The sequence below is a fragment of the Cervus elaphus genome, chromosome 14 (genome assembly GCF_910594005.1).
Source record: "Cervus elaphus chromosome 14, mCerEla1.1, whole genome shotgun sequence".
NCBI lineage: Eukaryota > Metazoa > Chordata > Mammalia > Artiodactyla > Cervidae > Cervus > Cervus elaphus.
The window spans coordinates 62,273,335-62,295,196 of NC_057828.1; the positions used below are offsets into that span (position 1 = coordinate 62,273,335).

A 21,862-nucleotide genomic window follows, 5' to 3' on the forward strand; every position below is an offset into this window, starting at 1 on the left:
TCACACAGTGTCTTGAATAGTCAGTTATTCACTGAATGACTATATAAGTGATTTAGTATATCAGTGGTTCTCAAAGTATGGTCCACAGAGCCCCTTGGGGGTCCATAAGACCCTTCACGAGGTCAAAACGAGTTTCATTGTAACACTGTTGATATTTGCCTTTTTTACTCGTTCTCATATGAATGTACATTGGCTTTTTCTTGAAGCTACATGGTATGGGATATTACAACAGATTGAATTCAAAAACAAATGAAAATACAGCCCTATTCTATTAAGCAAACATTAAAGAGATTTGTAAAATGTGAAACTGTATGTTCTTTTCAAGTTTTATTTTAGAAAACATAGTTATTTTTCAGAAAAAACTTAAAAATACAGTGGGTTTATTAATGTTTATGTGAATTAACAAATGTATATTTTAGATAATTTTAGTTAATTTCCAAAGCAATAAATAGCAATATATATAATCCATGTAAATAAAAGTTCTTTGGTGTTCTCAATAATTTTTATAAGTGTAAAGGAGTTTTGAGATAAAATTGTTTGAAAACCTCTGCTGTATACCATGTTCAGTTTGGTTCCAGTTCAATAGTTTTAGAAAACATGGATTTGTGATTCAAATTAGTTCATGATTTAAAAAAGAATTGTGATCAAATTAATGATTCAATGAAAAATTGATATGTGAAATTGATTTGGGTTTAATAAATTATAATGGTTTGCTAATGTTTTAGGTTCCTAATTTTAGTAATTTCTAAAAATAGGTAATTGAAAGAAATAAAGTCCTGTTGGCTAAAAGACTTTACCTCAATGAAAAAAGCTGGAATAATTATACTAAGCATTTCATCGTACTGCTATCATCTAAGGTAAAGCTCAATTCACTTGAGTCATGGAAAAAGAGACTTCACCTATTGAGGGTGAAACTGCAAGAAGCCTTTGTTAGTTTATAGACTTAATTTGAAATATAGTTTATATTTGTGCTTTATTGGGGGCAGAATGAAAAACCTAAGGAAAAGTGAATAAAGGCTCTTCTTTTTATTTGTCTTCTGATTTGAGCAATTTGAGCAATTTATTTATGTCAACACTGCAGATGTTACTTACAGAGTTATAGTGCTTAACAAAAATTTAACTATGTTCATTGAAATAATTGGATTATCGATATATTCTATGCAATTTGATGGGCAAATTCAGTGAGCGCATTAGGTTGCAAAGAAAGGAAGTGGCATTTAGTATGTTTCTAGAGTCAAATCATTTACACTAGTCATTTTGTTTAATTCTTATCACAATCCTGTGAGATATATATTTGGGTCTTTATTTTTTGGAAAAGAAAAATTAATCTGAAATTAAATAATATCCCCCAAGCCAATAAATGAATAGGATTTACATTTGGTTCTGTTTAACCTTGAAATTCCTGTTCTTTCGAATGTGCTGCCCAACCTGCCAAGTCCTGTGAGGAAACTGGGCTCATGTTGTAAAGGAAAAAAATCTTGATTCTAATTTCTTTTTTTTTTTGCTGTGGAAAAATTCACCACCAAAGGGACTATATAATAGTGTCACTGATATTTTGAAAGGGGAATATCTGTTCAATTTTTGGATCCATTTTCTATGAATGTCTCTAGTATTAACAGTATTAATAATGGCCTGGTGCATGCTAGTAAGTATTTGTTACATGGATAAATGAATAAGTGGTTCAATTCCATGCATTTTATCTAGGACACTTCAGACCTTGCACTATTGCAGAAGTTGACACAGAAATGGAGAAATTTAGTGAATAAATTTCAACAGGAAGTGGAGCGAAATGAAGAGGCTACAAGGGAGAGATTGCAAAGTATTAAGGATGGCCTTGTCAGATGGCAACAGTTCTTCAGAAATAATACGTGGGTCTTCAAGAATCTTGTTTTTCTGATTATATGACATCATGTTTGATAACTCAGTCCAGATCTTTCTCTCTTTATATCTCATTTCTCTTTTACCTTGTAACTACTCTGACATTGATTTTGGTGAGGTAACCAGCTGCCCGTACAAGGGCACAATCCTGCTAGGAGCTTGAATGGTCTTACATCATATTGATCATACTGATCCTTGTACCAAACTGCTGCTGCTTCCATTGAAATCCAACTCTTTTTCTTTTCTTTACTCTCTTTTTAAAATCAAGTCAACTTAATGTCTATTGGTGCACTTCATATGTGGATCCATCTGCAAATTCTGTAGCATAGTGCATGTGGAGAGAAGTGGAATCAATGACTGGCAGTTATTAGGAGGTTGGTTTTGATTGGCTATCATACTTTGTAACAGAAATTTGGCAATGGAAGAAGCTGCCTATTAAAGTAGTTAAGTGGAGGCTGGTTGACTAAATCATAGCCAAGGTTAGTGGGAATCTATACTTTAAATGCAGGCTGGACTCAATGTTTTCTAAAGTTGGTTTTTTTTTTTTTTTTTTTAACTTTAAGATGCTTTGTCTGTTGAGGAAACACATTTAGGTACTATTTCCATGTCAAACTGAGCAGAGTTGTTTCAGTTTTTCATATCCTCTAAGAGGTGTTCCGGTTAGTAGACTGGGAAGTGGCCCCCGAAGCTGGCATATATTCAAGCTGGTTGCTGCTGCCTTTGCGCAACTTCTAATACTTGTTGACTCTCAGCTGGGAGAGGAGCACAGGTGGCAACGGCTTTCTTCTCCTTTCTCCTCAGGGACGACTTTATCAAGAGCTCTCTTCTTGTGAGGCTTCAAAAGATACTAAAGGAAACCCCCCCTTTTTTTTATTACCAGAAGTTGGGGCTCCTGACCTAAGTGTTGAGTCTTAATTATTCTTTAGGCTTCCTTTCTCTTTATATATTGCTTTGGCCACTGTGTTCAGCAGGAATTATTCCTATGATGGCATAATTTTGGATGTTGAGGACCCAGAGGCTACCCTTTTTAATACTGTCATGGCCTCTGACCCTGTAACCTGCTTCCTCAGGTCTGATTATGATCTGAATTTATATTGTATTTGTAAACTTAAAAATGAATGCTTGTGAGGGAGAGGCTGAACCTGGAAGGCATTTGGGAAAACCATTAGAGAGAAGTATATTATTAATTGTTGTATTATTTGTGGATTCATGATTTTCTTTGTTTATATCTTGTCCTGAGGCCACACTCTTGCTCTTTTTCCTTCTTTCAGTGAAAGAGACATTTTATTCCCCCATAGACGAAAGACACTTGAATCAGTCGTTCCAGACTTCAAGCAGTGGCTAATGGTAAGACTTTCTAGCAAACAACTTGGTAATCAAAATGCTATTTGCAAACTTGTCACTCCTTACCTACAACTGAATCATATCTCATCCTTTAAAAATGCTATACTAGGTTTTATGAATGGCAAGGAAAACATTAAAACTACAGAGGCTTTTAAAAATACTCTTAAATATTCTGTTCTCAGTTCTATTTTTTAGATTTTTGGGTCAAATAAAGTTAGGTTGTCAGTGAAAAGATTAGGAAAACACACTTGGGTGGCAATTAAGATAGTTCTGATTTTCGCATGTAACTGTCAGACATAAACAACATCTGTGCCTCTCATGTACCTGGCTTTTGTCTTAAGGACACATTGGACTTTAAAAATTAATAACATCTTTTTAAAAATTGTGGTAAAATATACATAACATAACCTTACCATTTACATCATTTTTATGTACAGGTCAGCAGCCTTAAGTACATTCCCATTATTGTGCAACCATCACAGCCATCCATGTCCAGAACTTTCTCATCTACCTGAACTGAAATTCTTCCTATTAAACAGTAACTTCCCATTTCCTCCTCCCTCCAGCCCCTGGCAACCGCCATTCTACTTTGTCTTTATAAATTGACTACTCAGGCACCTCATATAAATGAAATCATGCAGAATTAATCCTTCTGTGACTGACTATTCCCTCCAGCTTAATACCCACAAGGTTTATCCACATTGCAACATTTATCAGAATTTGCTGCCTTCTTAAGGTTGAATAATATTCCATTGTATGTATAGAACACACTTTGTTTATTAATAACGTCTTTTTAAAGGGTTCAAACTTTGAAAATAGGTTTCATTTTGCTAGTCAAATTGCTATCCTGTTACAGTAGTCTGGCAAGAGAAAATACAATATTCAGTTCAGTTCAGTCGCTCAGTCGTGTCTAACTCTTTGTGACCCCATGAACCGCAGCACGCCAGGCCTCCCTGTCCATCACCAACTCCCGAAGTCCACCCAAACCCATGTCCATTGAGTCAGTGATGCCATCCAACCAGCTTATCCTCTGTCGTCCCCTTCTCCTCCTGCCCTCAATCTTTCCCAGCATCAGAGTCTTTTCAAATGAGTCAGTTCTTCGCATCAGGTGGCCAAAGAATTCCTCCAAATGTTAACATCAAACTCATGACCTAATGAAATCTCATCCAATCCCAAGAAACCATTTTCTTTTATTTTGGAATGATTTGAGCAGAATTGAAAATGTTTGTTGTCATACATACAATTTAGTTAGTTTAGTGACTTATTTTTTTAAATGTTTATCTCTTTGACATTGCATAGATAAAATTGAAAAAAATCGTGCTTTTTTTTTTTTTAGTAGGAATAGTAGTAATTTTCATTCATTAACTTGTCAGGCTGAAGGTGCTTTCCATATGTTATTATACTTTATCTTCATAGTATCCACCTGATGCAGGTTCTGTAATCCCCCATCTTCCAGATGTGGAAATTGAAGATTAGAAATGTTCAGTAACTTGCCTTAATTACCTATAAATGGTAAATGGCCGGGTCTGTCTCTTAATTGCTCTGCTACAATGCTTTCCAATACTGGTTGCTAATAAGTGTGAGTGATTTGTTTACATTATCTGAATCTTGAAATAATAGCAAGCTTTATATATAAATTGTAACTTATTTTTTCCACACTTATTGATATGTCAGGTATATCACTTGTACTTCGGGTTAAACAAACAAATGAAAACTTATACATTCTAGGACTTTCCCAGTGTAGTGGGGATCATATAAACAAATATTATATCCTTATCAAAGCAAATAATGATTAAACATGTTCAGCTCTCTGAGGCTTAATTGCTTCTCACTAATATTTTTACCTACATAGAATTGAATATAATTATTTCATCCTGTTAAACTATGGGTTATCTTATAGAGTATCAAAATTAATTTAAATTCATTTTAACTTTGAAAATAGAATGTATGTCACATGAGGAAATGATATGACAAATAAGATATATAACTCCAAAATATTTGGGAGTCACCTGAGTAGACTTTGATGAAATCATTAGTGAATAATGTACTAATTTCCTCATCCCCCTTTCACTCTCCAGATGTTGACTGAAGACAGAGACAAATTTTCTGGGGATCTTCTAGTGTCAAAATATGATTCTCTCAAGATTATTAAACGGTTACAGGAAAACTGGACAGATATTGGGCTTGGGATATTTGGTCGCCATAAAAGTATGGAGGGAAATATACCACCAGAGCAGAAGCTCATGGAGGAAATTTTGAAAAATATAGCAAGACTCTACAAAGAATTTGAAATAAGAATAAATGGGGATAATGGTAAGGAAAAAAACAATGGTAAAGATAATTAGATGGTTTGACAGTATGAGGCATTTTAATACTAATTATTAGTTTCAATACAATTAATATTGAAAATCAAAATAATACATTTAGTTTTAAAAATCAAGCAAAATAAAGCATTGAGTATCACTTTATTGAGATATAATTCATTACAATGCATCTATTCAAATATACCATTTGATGAGTTTAATGTGGCTCAGACGGTAAAGCACCTACCTGCAATGCAGGAGACCCGGGTTTGCCCCCTGGGTCAGGAAGATCCCCTGGAGAAGGAAATGGCAACCCACTCCAGTATTCTGGCCTGGAGAATCCTGTGGACGGAGGAGCCTGGTAGGCTATAGTCCATGCGGTTACAAGAGTCGGACATAACTTAGAGACTAAACCACCACCACCACCATTTGTTTGGAGAGGGTATTTTGCCACGATGTCACAGTGAATCAATCAAAAATAAGGATCTAGACTTGGTCCTTATTCAGACCAAAACTCGGAGAAGGCAATGGCAACCCACTCCAGTACTCTTGCCTGGAAAATCCCATGGATGAAGGAGCCTGGTAGACTGCAGTCCGTGGGGTCACTAAGAGTCGGACACGACTGAGCAACTTCACTTTCAATTTTCACTTTCATGCATTAGAGAAGGAATTGGCAACCCACTCCAGTGTTCTTGCCTGGAGAATCCCAGGGATGGCGGAGCCTGGTGGGCTGCCGTCTGTGGGGTTGCACAGAGTTGGACATGACTGAAGCGACTTAGCAGCAGCAGCAGACCAAAACTATATGTAAACCTGAACAATGACCTAAAAAATGACTCAAGAACTATTATCTGTTTTTGTTTCTGTTTTAACTATTCTGTAATCATGAAGAAGCTGTTTTTCATCATTGTCTTCTTAACAGGATAACTCAGTGAATGCCTTTAACAGAAACTGTAGTTCGTGGTTTCTGTGTTTAATGCATTTCATTGTCCACCAAGAAGATAGGACAAAGTAAAAACTATCATCAATGAAAATAGTCCATCAGTTAGAAAAGCACTGATTAGATAGTTTTTATTCACTAAATATTTGTTTAGGAACTACTGTTTGCAAGATTCTCTGCTAGGCAAGCTGTAGAGTAATATGAAACTAAAAGAAGATATGCCCCTACCCATTAGTATCTAATAATTTATTGTTGAAATAGTAGACTTATAACTACTTCCAAAAGTTAATGATTTTCTCATTTTTCCAGGTACCTCTAAAATTCTTCCAAGTTTGATTAGTTCTTTTGAATTCTGTTCTTTCAAGTTGGAAAGCCTCCTGGAGTTTCCTGACCTGCTTCTTGAAGAATGGGAGGGACTTAATGAAAAAATTAATGAGATGAAGTCTCAGTTGGATTCATTATTATACATTATTGGCACTGTTCCGCAGTACATAGATTTGGATTCCGGCCTGTAGGTTCTCATAGCTATCTCATGGGTAGAAAGGAGTCCCCACTTCTCAGTACTTAGCCTCAGTAATGGGTATTTGGGATCAAATGAGAAATCTTGACATCCTGTTCCTCTCAGGAAGAAAGCCATCTGACTGGGGGCTGGAGGGTGAGTGAGTCCTGGGTTCTTAACTACAGTGATCTACAGCGCAGTTTATGCCTCACTGAGCTGAGAAGGGGAAGAACAGGAGTAGTTTTGGTTCAAATACCCTGGACTCCTGCCTTTCCAACTGACTCTTCATAAATTGTCTTGAATATGTATTTCTTCAGTTGCTGTCTGTCCTTAAAACCATTTCCAGAGGCTTTCAATGTTTTGTTTTATTTTAGTAATTTTACTAATTTCACCAGAGAGTGGGTCACCTTTTCTCTTCACACTGTCATGTTGAAAGTTGATCTCTTGAGAGGATTTTAAAATTCACACCTGTGAATTCTATACCTGTGTTCTCACAGGTATAGAAGTGAATGTAAAGGGTGTGAGTGTGAGTTTTTACAGTAGAGAGCTAACACTGAAGGTAAGGTCTACCTTATTCACAACTGGCTACCTATGTGAGGTGAGGTTAGGAAGGTTGTCAGTGAGCAGCCGTTCTACCAAATATCTTAAGGCTTTGATTCACCTTTCTCTGAGTTCTCAAACAATTGTCCACACCAAAGTTTACTAGGCCCAGCCAAATGAAACTCTTTCTTTTATCTAATATTTACTTTTATACTCTTAAGTAAGGCACTTACCTTTATTTTACTTGTTTTTCCCTTCAGGGAACTACAAACACATATATTTAACATGATTCAACAATGGCTTTTGAAGATAGGCAGTGAGATTAACAATGGTAACATGGAACTTCAGCGCCAAGTATGTACTTGCAGGAATTTATTAGATTGTTTTTTGCCTTGGCTGTGAGTTTTCTTCAAGGAAAAAAACCATGTCATGGCTATCCAACTGAAGTAGGTGATTGGGAGGGCAAAATGGGATCTGACATAATTACTCAAATGATTTTCAGTGGATTTTTAAATGAGGTATGTTACTGCATTTGGAATGAAGTTTCAGCAATGATCAAAAGTTTTTGAGATCCAGTTACTATCTTTACTCAGTATACTGAAAAAAATTTTCCCTCAATAGTGTTAATCATTTTAAGGATTTATGTTGGTGCCCTTGACTGGCTGAAGGGATGACTGAAATGTGTTTCTAGGAAGAAAGACAAAATGCTACAATACAATTGGTTTATATTTATTAGAATAGGGAATTGCCCTGCCATTCTGAGGAACTGAACCTGTGGACTTCTTAACTATCACAACATGAAGTAATAATTTCCAGTGGATGTCTTAGTTTATTATATTTACTCCCACTTCCTAGTCTTAATTATAATCTAAATTTACACAGGAGTCTCTTATTATAAGTAAATATAATATGCAAATATTCGATGTTACAAAATTGATAAAAAGAATTTAGCTAATTTTAATATTGCTTTAATTAGGAATTTGAAAGGCAGAGATCAGTGTGTTATATGGGAATGTTACTTATGAAGCATTATATCAGTCTGTGAGCATGTTGTAAATATAGAAACACAAAGAGTTGAGGAGCAAATATGTTAAGACTGGAAATATGGATACAGGGGATCACCAGACCTATGAGAAATTTCTGATTTAGAACACAACCAGAAGTAAGAAGAAAAAGGGTGGGAGAGTACCTGTCACATAGTGAGACTCAATAAATATTTCTTTGAAGTAAGAAAGGATATTCCAACATTGCTGATGTTTTATGGTCTTGCTACATTAACACCTTCTTTGATAAGATACTCAGTTTACTATTGGGGATTATCTCTGGGGAATTATAGTCTCAATTTTTAATATTATGGAATTCAGTTTTTATGATATAGGATTATTTAGAAAGTACCTTTATATACTTCTCTATACATCTCCATTTTGATGCTATAAGATTATAATGTAGTTAAACTGAATATAAAGCTTGCAAGATTATATATTTCTCAAGGAACTGTATATATCCATATTAATCTATATTAACTGGTATAAGTATTTTAAAATGGAAAATTTTATCCTTATTTCACTCATCTTTCATTTTTCTTTCTGATCCACTTTCTTCCAGATATCTTTTTGTTTTTTTCTTTATACCTTCATATAATTTGTGCTGCTTGGCAGTAAAACCGATCTTCAAAGATTTTTTATTGTGTATCTCTACCAGCAAAAAATCATTGAACAATTCATTTCTAACTTACATGTGAGACTTAATCTATTGACTTTTTTTCTACATTGTAAAATATATATGACTAGTCAAAAGGGATGAGATGAATAATATTTAAAAATTATTTTTAGTAATGATTTTTTAAAAAATTGATTTGATCAAACAGGCTTCATAATTTTTTTATAAGCACAGGTTAATACTTAGTGACAAAGCCATCTGAAGGTCTGCTAAGTTCAGTTTACTTTGTTACTTTTTTTTTAAGGACTGTCATTGCTAAAATAAGAGCTTGCAAAGAAGCAATCCAAATTGAAGAAATTCATTATAGTAAAATTTTCCATTTGCCATAATGTCAGTCAGTTGTTTTTATAATCATTAGGCAATGCAGCATTTCTTTTTTTAAACAAAAGATTGGCAATCAATTGAAACACTTTATTTGTAAGATTTTAAAACAATTAGAAACTTATTTCCAGATTTTCAAGTATATGAATTTGAGAGTTTTTTTTTTTTTTTTTTTTTAAAGTATTTATTTATTTGGCTGCCCTGGGTCTTAGTTTTGACATTCGAACTCTTAGTTGCGGCATGTGGGATCTAGTTCCTTGACCAGGGATTGAACCCAGGCCCCCTGTGTTGGGAGCATGGAGTCTTTAGCCACTGGACTACCAGGAAAGTCCCGAATTTGAGAGTTTTTAAAAGTGATCCATATTTCATTTTCAGCAGCAAAATCAAACCAAGAAGGAAATCCTTCCAACTGTCCATTTTCAAAATGACTGCTCTATAGCATAAATTTCTTTTGTGTGGGTGCATGCTAAATCACTTCAGTTGTATCCTATTCTTTGTGATGCTATGGATTATAGCCCACCAGGCTCCTTTGTCCATGGGGTTCTCTAGGCAAGAATACTGGAGTGGGTTACCATACCCTCCTCCAGGGGATCTTCCTGACCTATTGATTGAATCCTCACCTCCTACATTGGCAGGCAGGTTCTTTACTACTAGCGCCATCTGGGAAGCCCAGATTTCTTTCACTCATTGTTAACATCATTATTATATATTAAAAAAAAATTTTTGACCATGCCATCAGGCATGGGGAATTTTAGTTCCCCAACCAGGGATCAAACCTGTTCCCCTTGCTTTGGAAGAATAGAGTCTCAGCCACTGGACCAGGGAAATCCCAAAATCAATTATATTTTAAAGGCTTGAATTGTGATTTTTTTTTTTATATCAGCTAGGAGACGACTGTTTTGCCACTTGTCATCCCTGAAAAGATCAATAAATTTGAAACAAACCTGCCTTTTTACAAAACACTTCATCTTAAAATTTCTCCTAAGAATTTGGTATCTGAATCACAGTAAATCTTTGATTTATTATAAAAATCATTTTCACTCTTTATCTAATTAAAGAGAATGATTCCGTATCTTTGTGAAAGTAAAAGATATTCTTCTGTGTTTAATTTGATTCTAATTTTAAATTCATCTGTGAAGTATTGCATGACCTTGTTTCTGTCATTTAATCTCTTTAATATAGGTTTGAAACAAAGATAATAAATATGACTTTATTTCATAAGCATGGTCTAAGGATTTATTAATATTTTATGTAAACAAAAATGAGTTCTTTCAATGACAGTATCATCCAGGCCATTGATGTATGAAAGAACAGTTTAGAGAATTAATTCTCTAAGAAGAATTAGTGTAATAGAGAAGCAACAGGGTCTTAGTTAGTGGGGAAAATATCTTTGACTTGTGAAAGGTAGTAGTCATTTTAACTCTTTCTCAGGAAGAGTTGCCCTTCCCCTAACTCAGTTCAGTTCAGTTCAGTTCAGTCGCTCAGTCGTGTCCGACTCTGCGATCCCATGAATCGCTGCGTGCTAGGCCCCCCTGTCCATCACCAACTCCCGGAGTTTACTCAAACTCATACCCATTGAGTCGGTGATGCCATCCAGCCATCTCATCCTCTGTCGTACCCTTCTCCTCCTGCCCCCAATCCCTCCCAGCATCAGGGTCTTTTCCAATGAGTCAACTCTTCACATGAGGTGGCCAAAGTATTGGAGTTTCAGCTTCAGCATCAGTCCTTCCAATGAACACCCAGGGCTGATCTCCTTTAGGATGGACTGGTTGGATCTCCTTGCAGTCCAAGGGACTCTCAAGAGTCTTCTCCAACACCACAGTTCAAAAGCATCAATTTTTCGGCGCTCAGCTTTCTTCACAGTCCAACTCTCACATCCATACATGACCGCTGGAAAAACCATAGCCTTGACTAGACGTACGTTTTTTGGCAAAGTAATGTCTCTGCTTTTTAATATGCCATCTAGGTTGGTCATAACTTTCTTTCCAAGAAGTAAGCGTCTTTTAATTTCATGGCTGCAGTCACCATCTGCAGGGATTTTGGAGCCCCCCCAAAATAAAGTCTGACACTGTTTCCACTGTCTCCCCATCTATTTCCCATGAAGTGATGGGATCAGATGCCATGATCTTAGTTTTCTGAATGTTCAGCTTTAAGCCAACTTTTTCACTCTCCTCTTTCACTTTCATCAAGAGGCCTCTTCACTCTCTGCCATAAGGGTGGTGTCATCTGCATATCTGAGGTTATTGATATTTCTCCCGGAAATCTTGATTCCAGCTTCTGCTTCTTCCAGCCTAGCGTTTCTCATGATGTACTCTACATATAAGTTAAATAAGCAGGGTGACAATATACAGCCTTGACATACTCCTTTTCCTATTTGTAACCAGTCTGTTGTTCCATGTCCAGTTCTAACTGTTGCTTCCTGACCTGCATACAGGTTTCTCAGGAGGCAGGTCAGGTGGTCTGGTATTTCCATCTCTTTCAGAATTTTCCACAGTTTATTGTGATCCACACAGTCAAAGGCTTTGGCGTAGTCAATAAAGCAGAAATAGATGTTTTTCTGGAACTCTCTTGCTTTCTCGATGATCCAGTGGATGTTGGCAATTTGATCTCTGGTTCCTCTGCCTTTTCTAAAACCAGCTTGAACATCTGGAAGTTCACGGTTCACGTTTTACTGAAGCCTGACTTGGAGAATTTTGAGCATTACTTTACTAGCCTGTGAGATGAGTGCAATTGTGCAGTAGTTTGAGCATTCTTTGGCATTTCCTTTCTTTGGGATTGGAATGGAAACTGACCTTTTCTAGTCCTGTGGCCACTGCCGAGTTTTCTGAATTTGCTGGCATATTGAGTACAGCACTTTCACAGCATCATCTTTCAGGATTTGAAATAGCTCAACTGGAATTCTGTCACCTCCACTAGCTTTGTTCATAGTGATGCTTTCTAAGGCCCACCTGACTTCACATTCCAGGATGTCTGGCTCTAGGTGAGTGATCACGCCATTGTGATTATCTGGGTCGTGAAGATCTTTTTTGTACAGTTCTTCTGTGTATTCTTGCCACCTCTTCTTAATATCTTCTACTTCTGTTAAGTCCATACCATTTCTGTCCTTTATCGAACCCATCTTTGCATGAAATGTTCCCTTGGTATCTCTAATTTTCTTGAAGGGATCTCTGGTCTTTCCCATTCTATTGTTTTCCCCTATTTCTTTGCATTGATCACCGAGAAAGGCTTTCCTATCTCTCCTGGCTATTCTTTGGAGCTCTTTATTCAAATGGGAATATCTTTCCTTTTCACCTTTGCTTTTCGCTTCTCTTCTTTTCACAGCTATTTGTAAGGCCTTCTCAGACAGCCATTTTGCTTTTTTGCATTTCTTTTCCATGGGGATGGTCTTGATCCCTGTCTCCTGTACAATGTCACGAACTCCGTCCATAGTTCATCAGGCTCTCTGTCTATCAGATCTAGTCCCTTATATCTATTTCTCACTTTCACAGTATAGTCATAAGGGATTTGATTTAGGTCATATGTGAATGGTCTAGTGGTTTTCCCTACTTTCTTCAGTTTAAGTCTGAATTTGGCAATAAGGAGTTCATGATCTGAGCCACAGTCAGCTCCCAGTCTTGTTTTTGCTGACTGTATAGAGCTTCTCCATCTTTGGCTGCAAAGAATATAATCAATCTGATTTCAGTGTTGACCATCTGGTGATGTCCATGTGTAGAGTCTTCTCTTGTGTTGTTGGAAGACTGTGTTTGCTATGAGCAGTGAGTTCTCTTGACAAAACTCTAATAGCCTTTGCCCTGCTTCATTCCATACTCCTTAGAAGAAATGGAGTAGCCATCATGGTCAACAAAAGAGTCCGAAATGCAGTACTTGGATGCAATCTCAAAAACAACAGAATGATCTCTGTTCACTTCCAAGGCAAACCATTCAATATCACGGTAATCCAAGCCTATGCCCCAACCGTAACACTGAAGAAGCTGAAGTTGAACAGTTCTATGAATACCTACAACACCCCTAACTCTGGTCCTCACTAAATCCTTGCTGGGCTTGATTTGATTGAAGGATTGATTGAGTAAATTAGATTGATTAGTTTGATTAGTTTGGTTTGACTGATTTAATTTATATCAGCTCCTCACTAAAGCCTATGGTCCTCACTAAGGCCTGACACTTCCTCACAAAGACCTGACTCTGATCTCACTAAGGATTTAATTGATTAGATTGGATTGATTGGACTTGGATTGATGTGATAATTGATTTGTTACAAAACAGTTCTATTTTAAACTTTATATGGTTTTTGCTGTTTGATTTATTTTAAATGGGTCATTTATATTATAATCTTTTTTTTTTTTTTTAACAGATGGATGAATTGCATATACCCATGATCCGGTGGATGGTAAATTTGCTGATTTTAATGATTCCTGACTTTCCTGATCCAGATACTCTCATAAATTTGGAGAATAGTGTTGAAAAACATGACCTAGGAATTGCCAAGTTAGAGCTAGATGCAATTGCCCTGGCAAAAAAGTTGACCCAATATTCCAGCTATTTGAGCAGGTGAAACTATCTGGTTATTTTATTATTTCTGTTGAAAATTAAACGTGACATAAAGCAGAGGAAAAACATTGTAAATCAACTCTACTCCATTAAAAATTTAAAAAAAAAGCAGAGGAGAGAAGGGCAGTTAGTGGTAGCAATAAGGGATTGTTTTAAAACCCTGAAAGAAATACTAGTTCAGTTTTTAAACTATCTTCAACACTGTCCTGTTGGAATGTGAAATTTTGGTGTTCTCTTAATTACTTTAGAATTCCTTTGAAAACAGTGTTCGCATAAGCAGGATAGGAAGTGTATATGTATGAGGGAGTGAGAAGTAAAACAACAAAAAAAACAAAACAAACCAATTGCATAAATAAATTGCAGTTTTGCACCTACTGTGGGGGGAGTAAGTATAATTTGCATATGTAATTCCATGGAAAATTGAATGTATACTTTTATATATTTCACTAAACACCAACCAAAACATATTTTAAAAAAGCAAAAAGTGAGGAACTTTCCTGATGGTCCAGTGGCTAAGACTCTGAGCTCTCATTGCCAGAGGCTTGGGTTTGATCCCTTGTCAGGAAACTAAATCCCACACGCCACAACTAAGACCCAGTGCAGACAAATTTTTTTAAAAAGAGGAAAAAAGCCTTATATCTAAAAAACTAGAAGATTCCCATCAAATAAGATGTCTATAAAACTGTACTTTATTAACTAGGAAGCGTACTGTCACTATGATTACTTCAGATTTGGGAAGTTGCTTTAACAATTTAGTCAGTTTCACCTTCATTTCCATTCAGTGTTACCAATGGTTGAACATGACTTGAATGGAGGGGAGGGAGAGGATAGGACTGAGAAACTGAGCAAGAAACAAATTATTATGTGGTCAGTCAGTAGCTTAATTATTATGGTAAATGTCCACTGTATTGGACTTATAGGAGAAACCAGTAATAAAAAGGTGATGCTCTGTATGTGTGTGTGTGTGTGTGTGTGTGTGTGGTTTTTTTTTTTTTTTTTTTTTTTGCAGTTGTTGCAAAGAGCTGGTAGTAGCTATGGCTGTGAATAAAGCAAGTCACTTAGAAAAAAATCCTGATAAGGAACTTAATGAACTGGAGAAGATGAAGGTAATAACTCTATATTCCACTTACTTTTGTTTTAAGTAGACTTTTTAGGCGTAATTGCTTTACAACAAACTGCACATATTTAAATGTGCAATTTGATAATTTCTAAAATGTACATAACACTTGTAAAATAATCACTATGATTGAAAAAGGAGCATATCCAACAAACTCAAAGTTTCCTTGTACCCCTTTATAATCAATCTCTCCTTACAGCCTTGTCCTGTCCCAGGCAACGTCTGATCATCTTCTAACACCAAAGATTAGTTTTCAAGTTTTAGAATTTATATAAGTTGAATCATACAGAATATATACATTTCTTTGTCTGACTTCTTTGACGAAGCAGAATTATTTTTAGATTCACACATACTGTTGCTTTTATCAAAATTGCTTTTTAGTGCTGAGCAGTATCTCATTGAATGGAAATACACCATTTATCAACCATTCTTTGTTGATGAATGTTTGAATTATTTCCATTTTTTTATTATTACAAATAAAGCTTTAATGGATATGCATGTACATATGTATTGCTTTCATTTGTCTTAAATAAATATCTAGAAATGGGATGGTTAGGTCATATGGCTTGTGTTTTTAGCTTTTTGAGAAACTGTCTTCTACGTTCCTGCCAGCAGTATATGAATGTTCCAGTTGTTTCACACCCTCACCAAAATTTGATTCGGTCAGTGATTTCAATTTTAGACATTCCAGTAAGTGGCTTGTGGTATGCCATTGTAGTTTTAATTTGCATTTCCTTCATGATCAGTGACGTTGAACATCTTTTCATGGGATTATTTGGCATTACATCTCCTTTGGTGAAAGGTACAAAGTTGCTAAGAGGGTAGATCCTAAAAGTTATCACAAGAGAAAAAAAAATGTAACTATGTGAGGTAATGGATATTAACTGAATTTGTTGTGGTAATCATTTTGCAATACATACATATATCAAATCATTATGTTGTACATATGAAACATATGCAGTGTTATACATCAATTATATATCAGTAAAACTGGAAAAATGCTAAAAAAAGAAATACAATTGTTTTATAATTTGGTTACTGGTTACTTGATATATTTAAGTCATTACAAGTGAAATAAAATTAATAAACTATTCATGGAAAAAAGGCAAAGTGTCTGCTCAAATCTTTGGCCTTTTATTATTGGTTTGTTTTGTTATCATTGAATTTGAAAGTACTTTGTATATTCTAGATAAAAGTCCTTTATCGGATGTGTGATTTAGAAGTATTTGCTCTCAGTCTGTGACTTCCTTTTCTTCTCTTAACAATGTCTTTCAAAAAGGGGAATTTCTTAACTGATGAAGTTCAATCTATCATTTTTTTTTCTTTTATGGGTCTTCTTTTGGTATTGTTATCTAAGAAAAATTTTGTATAGTAACATCTGAAGATTTATAGTTTTAAGCTTTGTGGGTCCAGATCTGTGACCCATTTTGAGTGACCCATTTTTTTCTTTTCTGGTGCCAGATATGGGTTGAAGTTCACATTTTGGCACTTGGATATCCAGTTGTTTAGCACCATGTGTTGAAAAAACTACCCTCTCTCTATTCAGAAGCCTTTTCATCTTTTTTAAAAATCTGGAGGGCACAGCAGCCCACTCTAGTATTCTTGCCTGGAGAATCCCCATGGACAGAGGAGCCTGGCAGGCTACAGTCCATGGGGTCCCAAAGAGTCAGACATGACTGAGAGACTAACCACAGCACATTGATCGTATATATGGATATTATTCTGGATATTCTACTATGTTCTATTGATCTGTGTGTCAACATTGTCACCATTATCAAACTGTTTTGATTACTATAGTTTTATAATGTTCTAAGATTAGTAATGTAAATCCTCCAAATTTGTTCTTTTTCAAGATTGCCCAGGCTATTCTAGGTCCTTTGCTTTCCATATGTGAAGTTTTTAGAATTAGCTTATCAATGTTTCCAAAGAAACCTGTTGGGATTTTTCTTATGATTACATTTTATCTATTGATTAATTTGTGGAAAAATGATATCCTAACAGTATTGAGTCTTTTTGGGCCTGTGAAGATTGTATATCTCTTCATTTAAGTTCTTTATTTCTTTCAGCAAAGTTTTGTAGTTTTCAGTATATAGGTCTTTGTAAGGTTTATTCCTATGTATTTTATATTTTGGTGCTGTTGCAAATTATATTGTTCTGTAATTTCAATGTGTTATTATTCTTTGGTAACAGGATTATCACTGGTTTTTAATAATTTTAATTTTATTGGCATATAGTTGATTTATGGTGTTGTGTTAGTTTCAGGTGTACGCACAGTGATTCAGTTATACATATACATGTATTCATTCTTTTTAGGTATTTATTTATTTTTGGCTGCGCTGGGTCTTTGTTGCTGCACACACAAGCTTCCTCTAGTCGTGGAGAGCAAGAGCTACTCTTTCTTGTAGCGCACAGGCTTCTCATTGTGGTGGCTTCTCTTGTTGCAGAGCTCAGATAGGAGGCATGCAGGATTCAGTAGTTGTGGCGCCATGGACTTAGTTGCTCCGTGACACATGAGATCTTCCCAGATCAGGGACTGAACCCATGTCCCCTGCATTAGCAGGCAGATTCTTATCCACTGGACCACCAGGAAGTCTCTATTCATTCCTTTTTAGATTCTTTTTTCTTATAGGTGATCACAGAATATTGAGTAGAGTTCCCTGTGCTCTATAGGATGTCCTTGTTCATTATCTATCTTGTATATAATAGTTTGGGTATGTTCATCCCAAGCTCTTGATTTATCCCTTCCCCCCATGTTTTCCCCTTTGGTAATCATAAGCTTGTTTTTTTTTTTTTTTTTTAATAACCTTGTTTTTGATATCTGTAAGACTTTCTGTTTTGTAAAAGTTCATTTGTATCATTTTTAAAAAATGATTAAAAAATTTTTTAAAATTAGATTCCACATATGAGTGATATGACATTTATCATTCTCTGTCTGACTTCACTTAGTATGATAATCTCTGTGTCCATCCATGTTGTTGCAAATGTCAGTAATTCATTCTTTTTATGATTGAGTACTATTCCGTTATATGTATATATATACGTATCACATCTTTATTCCTCTGTTGATGGACATTTAGGTTGCTTCCATGTCTAGGCTATTGAACACAGTGCTACAATGAGCATTGTATCATGATTTTTTAAATATATTTATTTCATATCTTGTGACCTTACTGAACTCACTTATCCCTGCTAAAAAGTTTTTTTTTTTCAGATTCCTTAGAATTTTCTATGTACATAATTATGTCATCTGCAGATAAGGACAGTTTTATTTCTTTTTTCTAATCTTCATGCCTTTAATTTCTTTTTCTCGACTTCTTGCACTAACTAGAGTCTCCAATACCAGATTGAGTAAAAGTGGTGAGAACAGACATCCTTGTTATAGTTTAGGGGGAAAGTATTTATTCTGTCATCTTTAAGTATAATGGAAGGTGTAGGCTTTTCCTATATGTCCTTGATCATATTGAGGAAGCTTTATTTTTATTCCTTGTTTGTTAAAAACCTTTTTAGAGTCAGGAATGAATGTTGGATTTTATCAAATCCCTTTTCTGCCTCTGCTGAGACGGTCGATGAGTTGTCTTATTTAGTCTTTTAACATGACAACTAACATTTATTTATTTATTTATTTATGACTGTGCTGGATCTTCATTGTGTTGCGTAGACTTTCTCTAGTTGCAGGGCACAGGCTTTTTTTGTGAAGCACAGGCTTTAGGACATACAGGGTCAGTAGTTGCAGTGCTTGGGTTCTCTAGTTGTGGTGCATGGGTTTAGTTGCCCCATGGGCATGTGGGATCTTAGTTCTCTGGCCAGAGATCAAACTCGTGTCCCCTGCATTGGAAGGCAGATTCTTAACCACTGGGCCACCAGAGAAGTCCCTGATTGATTTTTGAATTGAGTATTAAATGAACCTTAATGTTCCTGGGATAAACCCCACTTCATCATGGTATACTATCTTTTTATATATTACTAAATTCAATTGGTTGAAGTTTTGTGTAGAATTTTTGCATTGATGTTCTTGAAGATACTGATTATATATTAATAGTTTACTTTGTTTTCTAATATTTTTGGTTTTGATATTAGGGGTAATGTTAGCCTCTTAAAATGAGTTGGGAAGTATTTTTTACTCCTCTATTTTATAGAGCAATTTGTATAGAATTATATATTATTTCTGGAGAAGGAAATGGCTACCCACTCCAGTACTCTTGCCTGGAAAATCCCAGGGACAGAGGAGCCTGGTAGGCTGCAGTCCATGGGGTCACTAAAAGTCAGACACAACTGAGCGACTTCACTTTCACTTTTCACTTTCATGCATTGGAGAAGGAAATGGCAACCCACTCCAGTGTTCTTGCCTGCAGAATCCCAGAGGTGGGGGAGTCTGGTGGGCTGCCATCTACAGGGTTGCAGAGTTGGACACAACTGAAGCGACTTAGTAACAGCAACAAACCCCTCTCATTAGGGTTATCTTCATTTCAAATTCATCCCCATCCTGACTACAACTGTCTTCCCCTCGTCTCCTGGACAACCTGTGTGGTATGTGAATCTTTATGACATCAGACTCTGGAACTTATATGGCCTTATGCATATCCTACAAGGTGAAGAGTAGAAGATGGTTCTCCAGAGAAGCTTTCTCTAGTGTGGGCATACTATGATGCTGTGTGGCTTGTAGCACACTCCAGCTACATTCCAGTACCTGAAGAAGAACATCTTGCAACCCAAAGGACTGATATTTGACCTTAATGATGGTTTCCCACAATCTGATATTTCTTGGGCTCCTTCCTGATAAATGTGAGAGTTGCATGATGCTGGACTGGTTTCTGGAGCAGGAGGCCCCTTAAGTCAGCATCCTCTGGAGTTTGATCACCCTTACTGATGGTTCATACTTCACTCTACCATAATAATCCCCTAGAGAAGTCTTCATAAAGTCTTGGGGATGATCTAGTTCCCCAAGACCATCAAGGCAGTGTAGTAACTAATGACCCTATTTACCTCCAATCTGATCCTGATGTATTCATTTGGACCTCACCCAGCTGGGCTGCCATCTTTCAAGAGGACTCAGTTCTTGGGATTCTTACCCCTATGCCTATTTCTGAAAAAAAGATGATCTCAGTGCATATCAGCTGCTTCACTTGGAAATGAGACTGGCTTATGTTTTCATTCGCTGTTTAGAAGCACTATGTCAAAGAGTCCTGGCATCCAGTCAGAGTACAACACTGGGTCCACTACAGCTGAAGCAGCTGCTGAAAACCTAGAATAAGCCAGATGTCTTTTTTCAAGTGTGTTAGGTTGATCATCTATAATGTGTTAGAGTCACTGATGCCTTGGCGTTTGTTCATAATTTGAGCAATCAGCAGATTACCTGGAAAGATTTCTGAGATAAACTTCAGCAGGCCAAGACTGGTGAAAGACACACACTGACCAGCACCTGATAGTTCTGAGAACATGTGGGAAGGAACAATCCTTTCAATGCCAAAGAAATACCTACCATGATAGAAATGAGAAGACTTCTGGCTGGTGCCCTTCAAACTGACTTCTGGCTGAAATTGATGCCATTCTTTCTTGTCTTGCCCTGTGTAATCTATCAAGACCCTGCTATCCTCCTTGGGTTACAGTAACCTTTATGTTGCCCAAGGTACTGCTGCCAGTTTCAGGATTTGGGCCTCTGAAAAGAGTATGACTTTGAAGAGTGGTGCTGGAGAGTTGCCTCTTGCAGTGTTTCAGGAGGTAAACTCAGAGATCTCAGCTTTGCTACCCTTTTGGGGGGACCTGGAGATGATGGATTCTTAATAACTACATTACTACTGTAGACCCACCACTTATTAGACTATCTCCTGTAGCCTTTTGTTCTCTTGTTTTTGATCCTCTACAATAGGCTTAACATTTAGGACCTTCTCCTTCTCCCCAGACAAGAATTTTAGTCTTTTCACATCAGAAGCATTAATTAACAGCCCTGAATCAGATGTTATCAGAATCAGAGTATTGATGGAAGGAGATTCACGTGTATTGATTGGCAACCGAGCTATCTCCGTCTAGCTCATCAAAGGTGATGTTAAAGGTTTTTTAGGAAAACTTCCTTGATTCTGTAGATAGCCATGAAGCTTTTATCAAAAATTCTTATTGGGACTTCCCTGATGGTCCAGTGACTAAGACTCCACACTCCCAATGCTGGGGCCTGGGTTTGATCACTGGTCAGGGAACTAGATTCCACATGCTACAATTGAAAGACCCCACATGCCACAACTAAGGCCCTGTGCAGCCAAATAAGTAAATAATTGTTTTAAAGACTCGTAGTGATATTTTTCCCACCAGATGTTCTATGGCAGTATTTTCAATGTCTCAGAAGTTTGTAAGAAAATGACTAGGATCTGCTTTATAGAATGCAATTCAGCTGAAAATAGTTTATTTCTCATGGATGGTGAACTAACTCTGAAGAACTAAAACTTTTAAAATGTCATTACTGTTTTCAAAGTTGACAAATGTTTTTGTTCTAGGTATGATAAAGTTAAAATATGCATCAAATTTTGTGGCTGGAAGGATCTTTAGGGGCAGTGGTATGATGGAGGCTCAGGCTGGCTCACAAGAGCTGACTGTGCAGACTTCTTCCCAACTCCACATTCAGTGATAACATACTAAATTGATGCCTACCATTGAAATTGCCCTAT

At 36.3% G+C, this 21,862-nt stretch overlaps 1 protein-coding gene across 1 annotated transcript in view; it reads left to right on the forward strand.

Annotated features, from left to right (window-relative positions):
- Positions 1-21,862, forward strand: part of AXDND1 (axonemal dynein light chain domain containing 1) — a 71,350-nt gene that overhangs the window by 26,585 nt on the left and 22,903 nt on the right. Inside the window, exons 13-20 of the mRNA XM_043924309.1 lie at positions 756-857; positions 1,705-1,868; positions 3,150-3,225; positions 5,301-5,535; positions 6,772-6,973; positions 7,762-7,855; positions 13,893-14,089; positions 15,099-15,195. Coding sequence (XP_043780244.1) covers positions 756-857; positions 1,705-1,868; positions 3,150-3,225; positions 5,301-5,535; positions 6,772-6,973; positions 7,762-7,855; positions 13,893-14,089; positions 15,099-15,195 — 1,167 coding nt within the window. The remainder of the gene's footprint in view (positions 1-755; positions 858-1,704; positions 1,869-3,149; positions 3,226-5,300; positions 5,536-6,771; positions 6,974-7,761; positions 7,856-13,892; positions 14,090-15,098; positions 15,196-21,862) is intronic.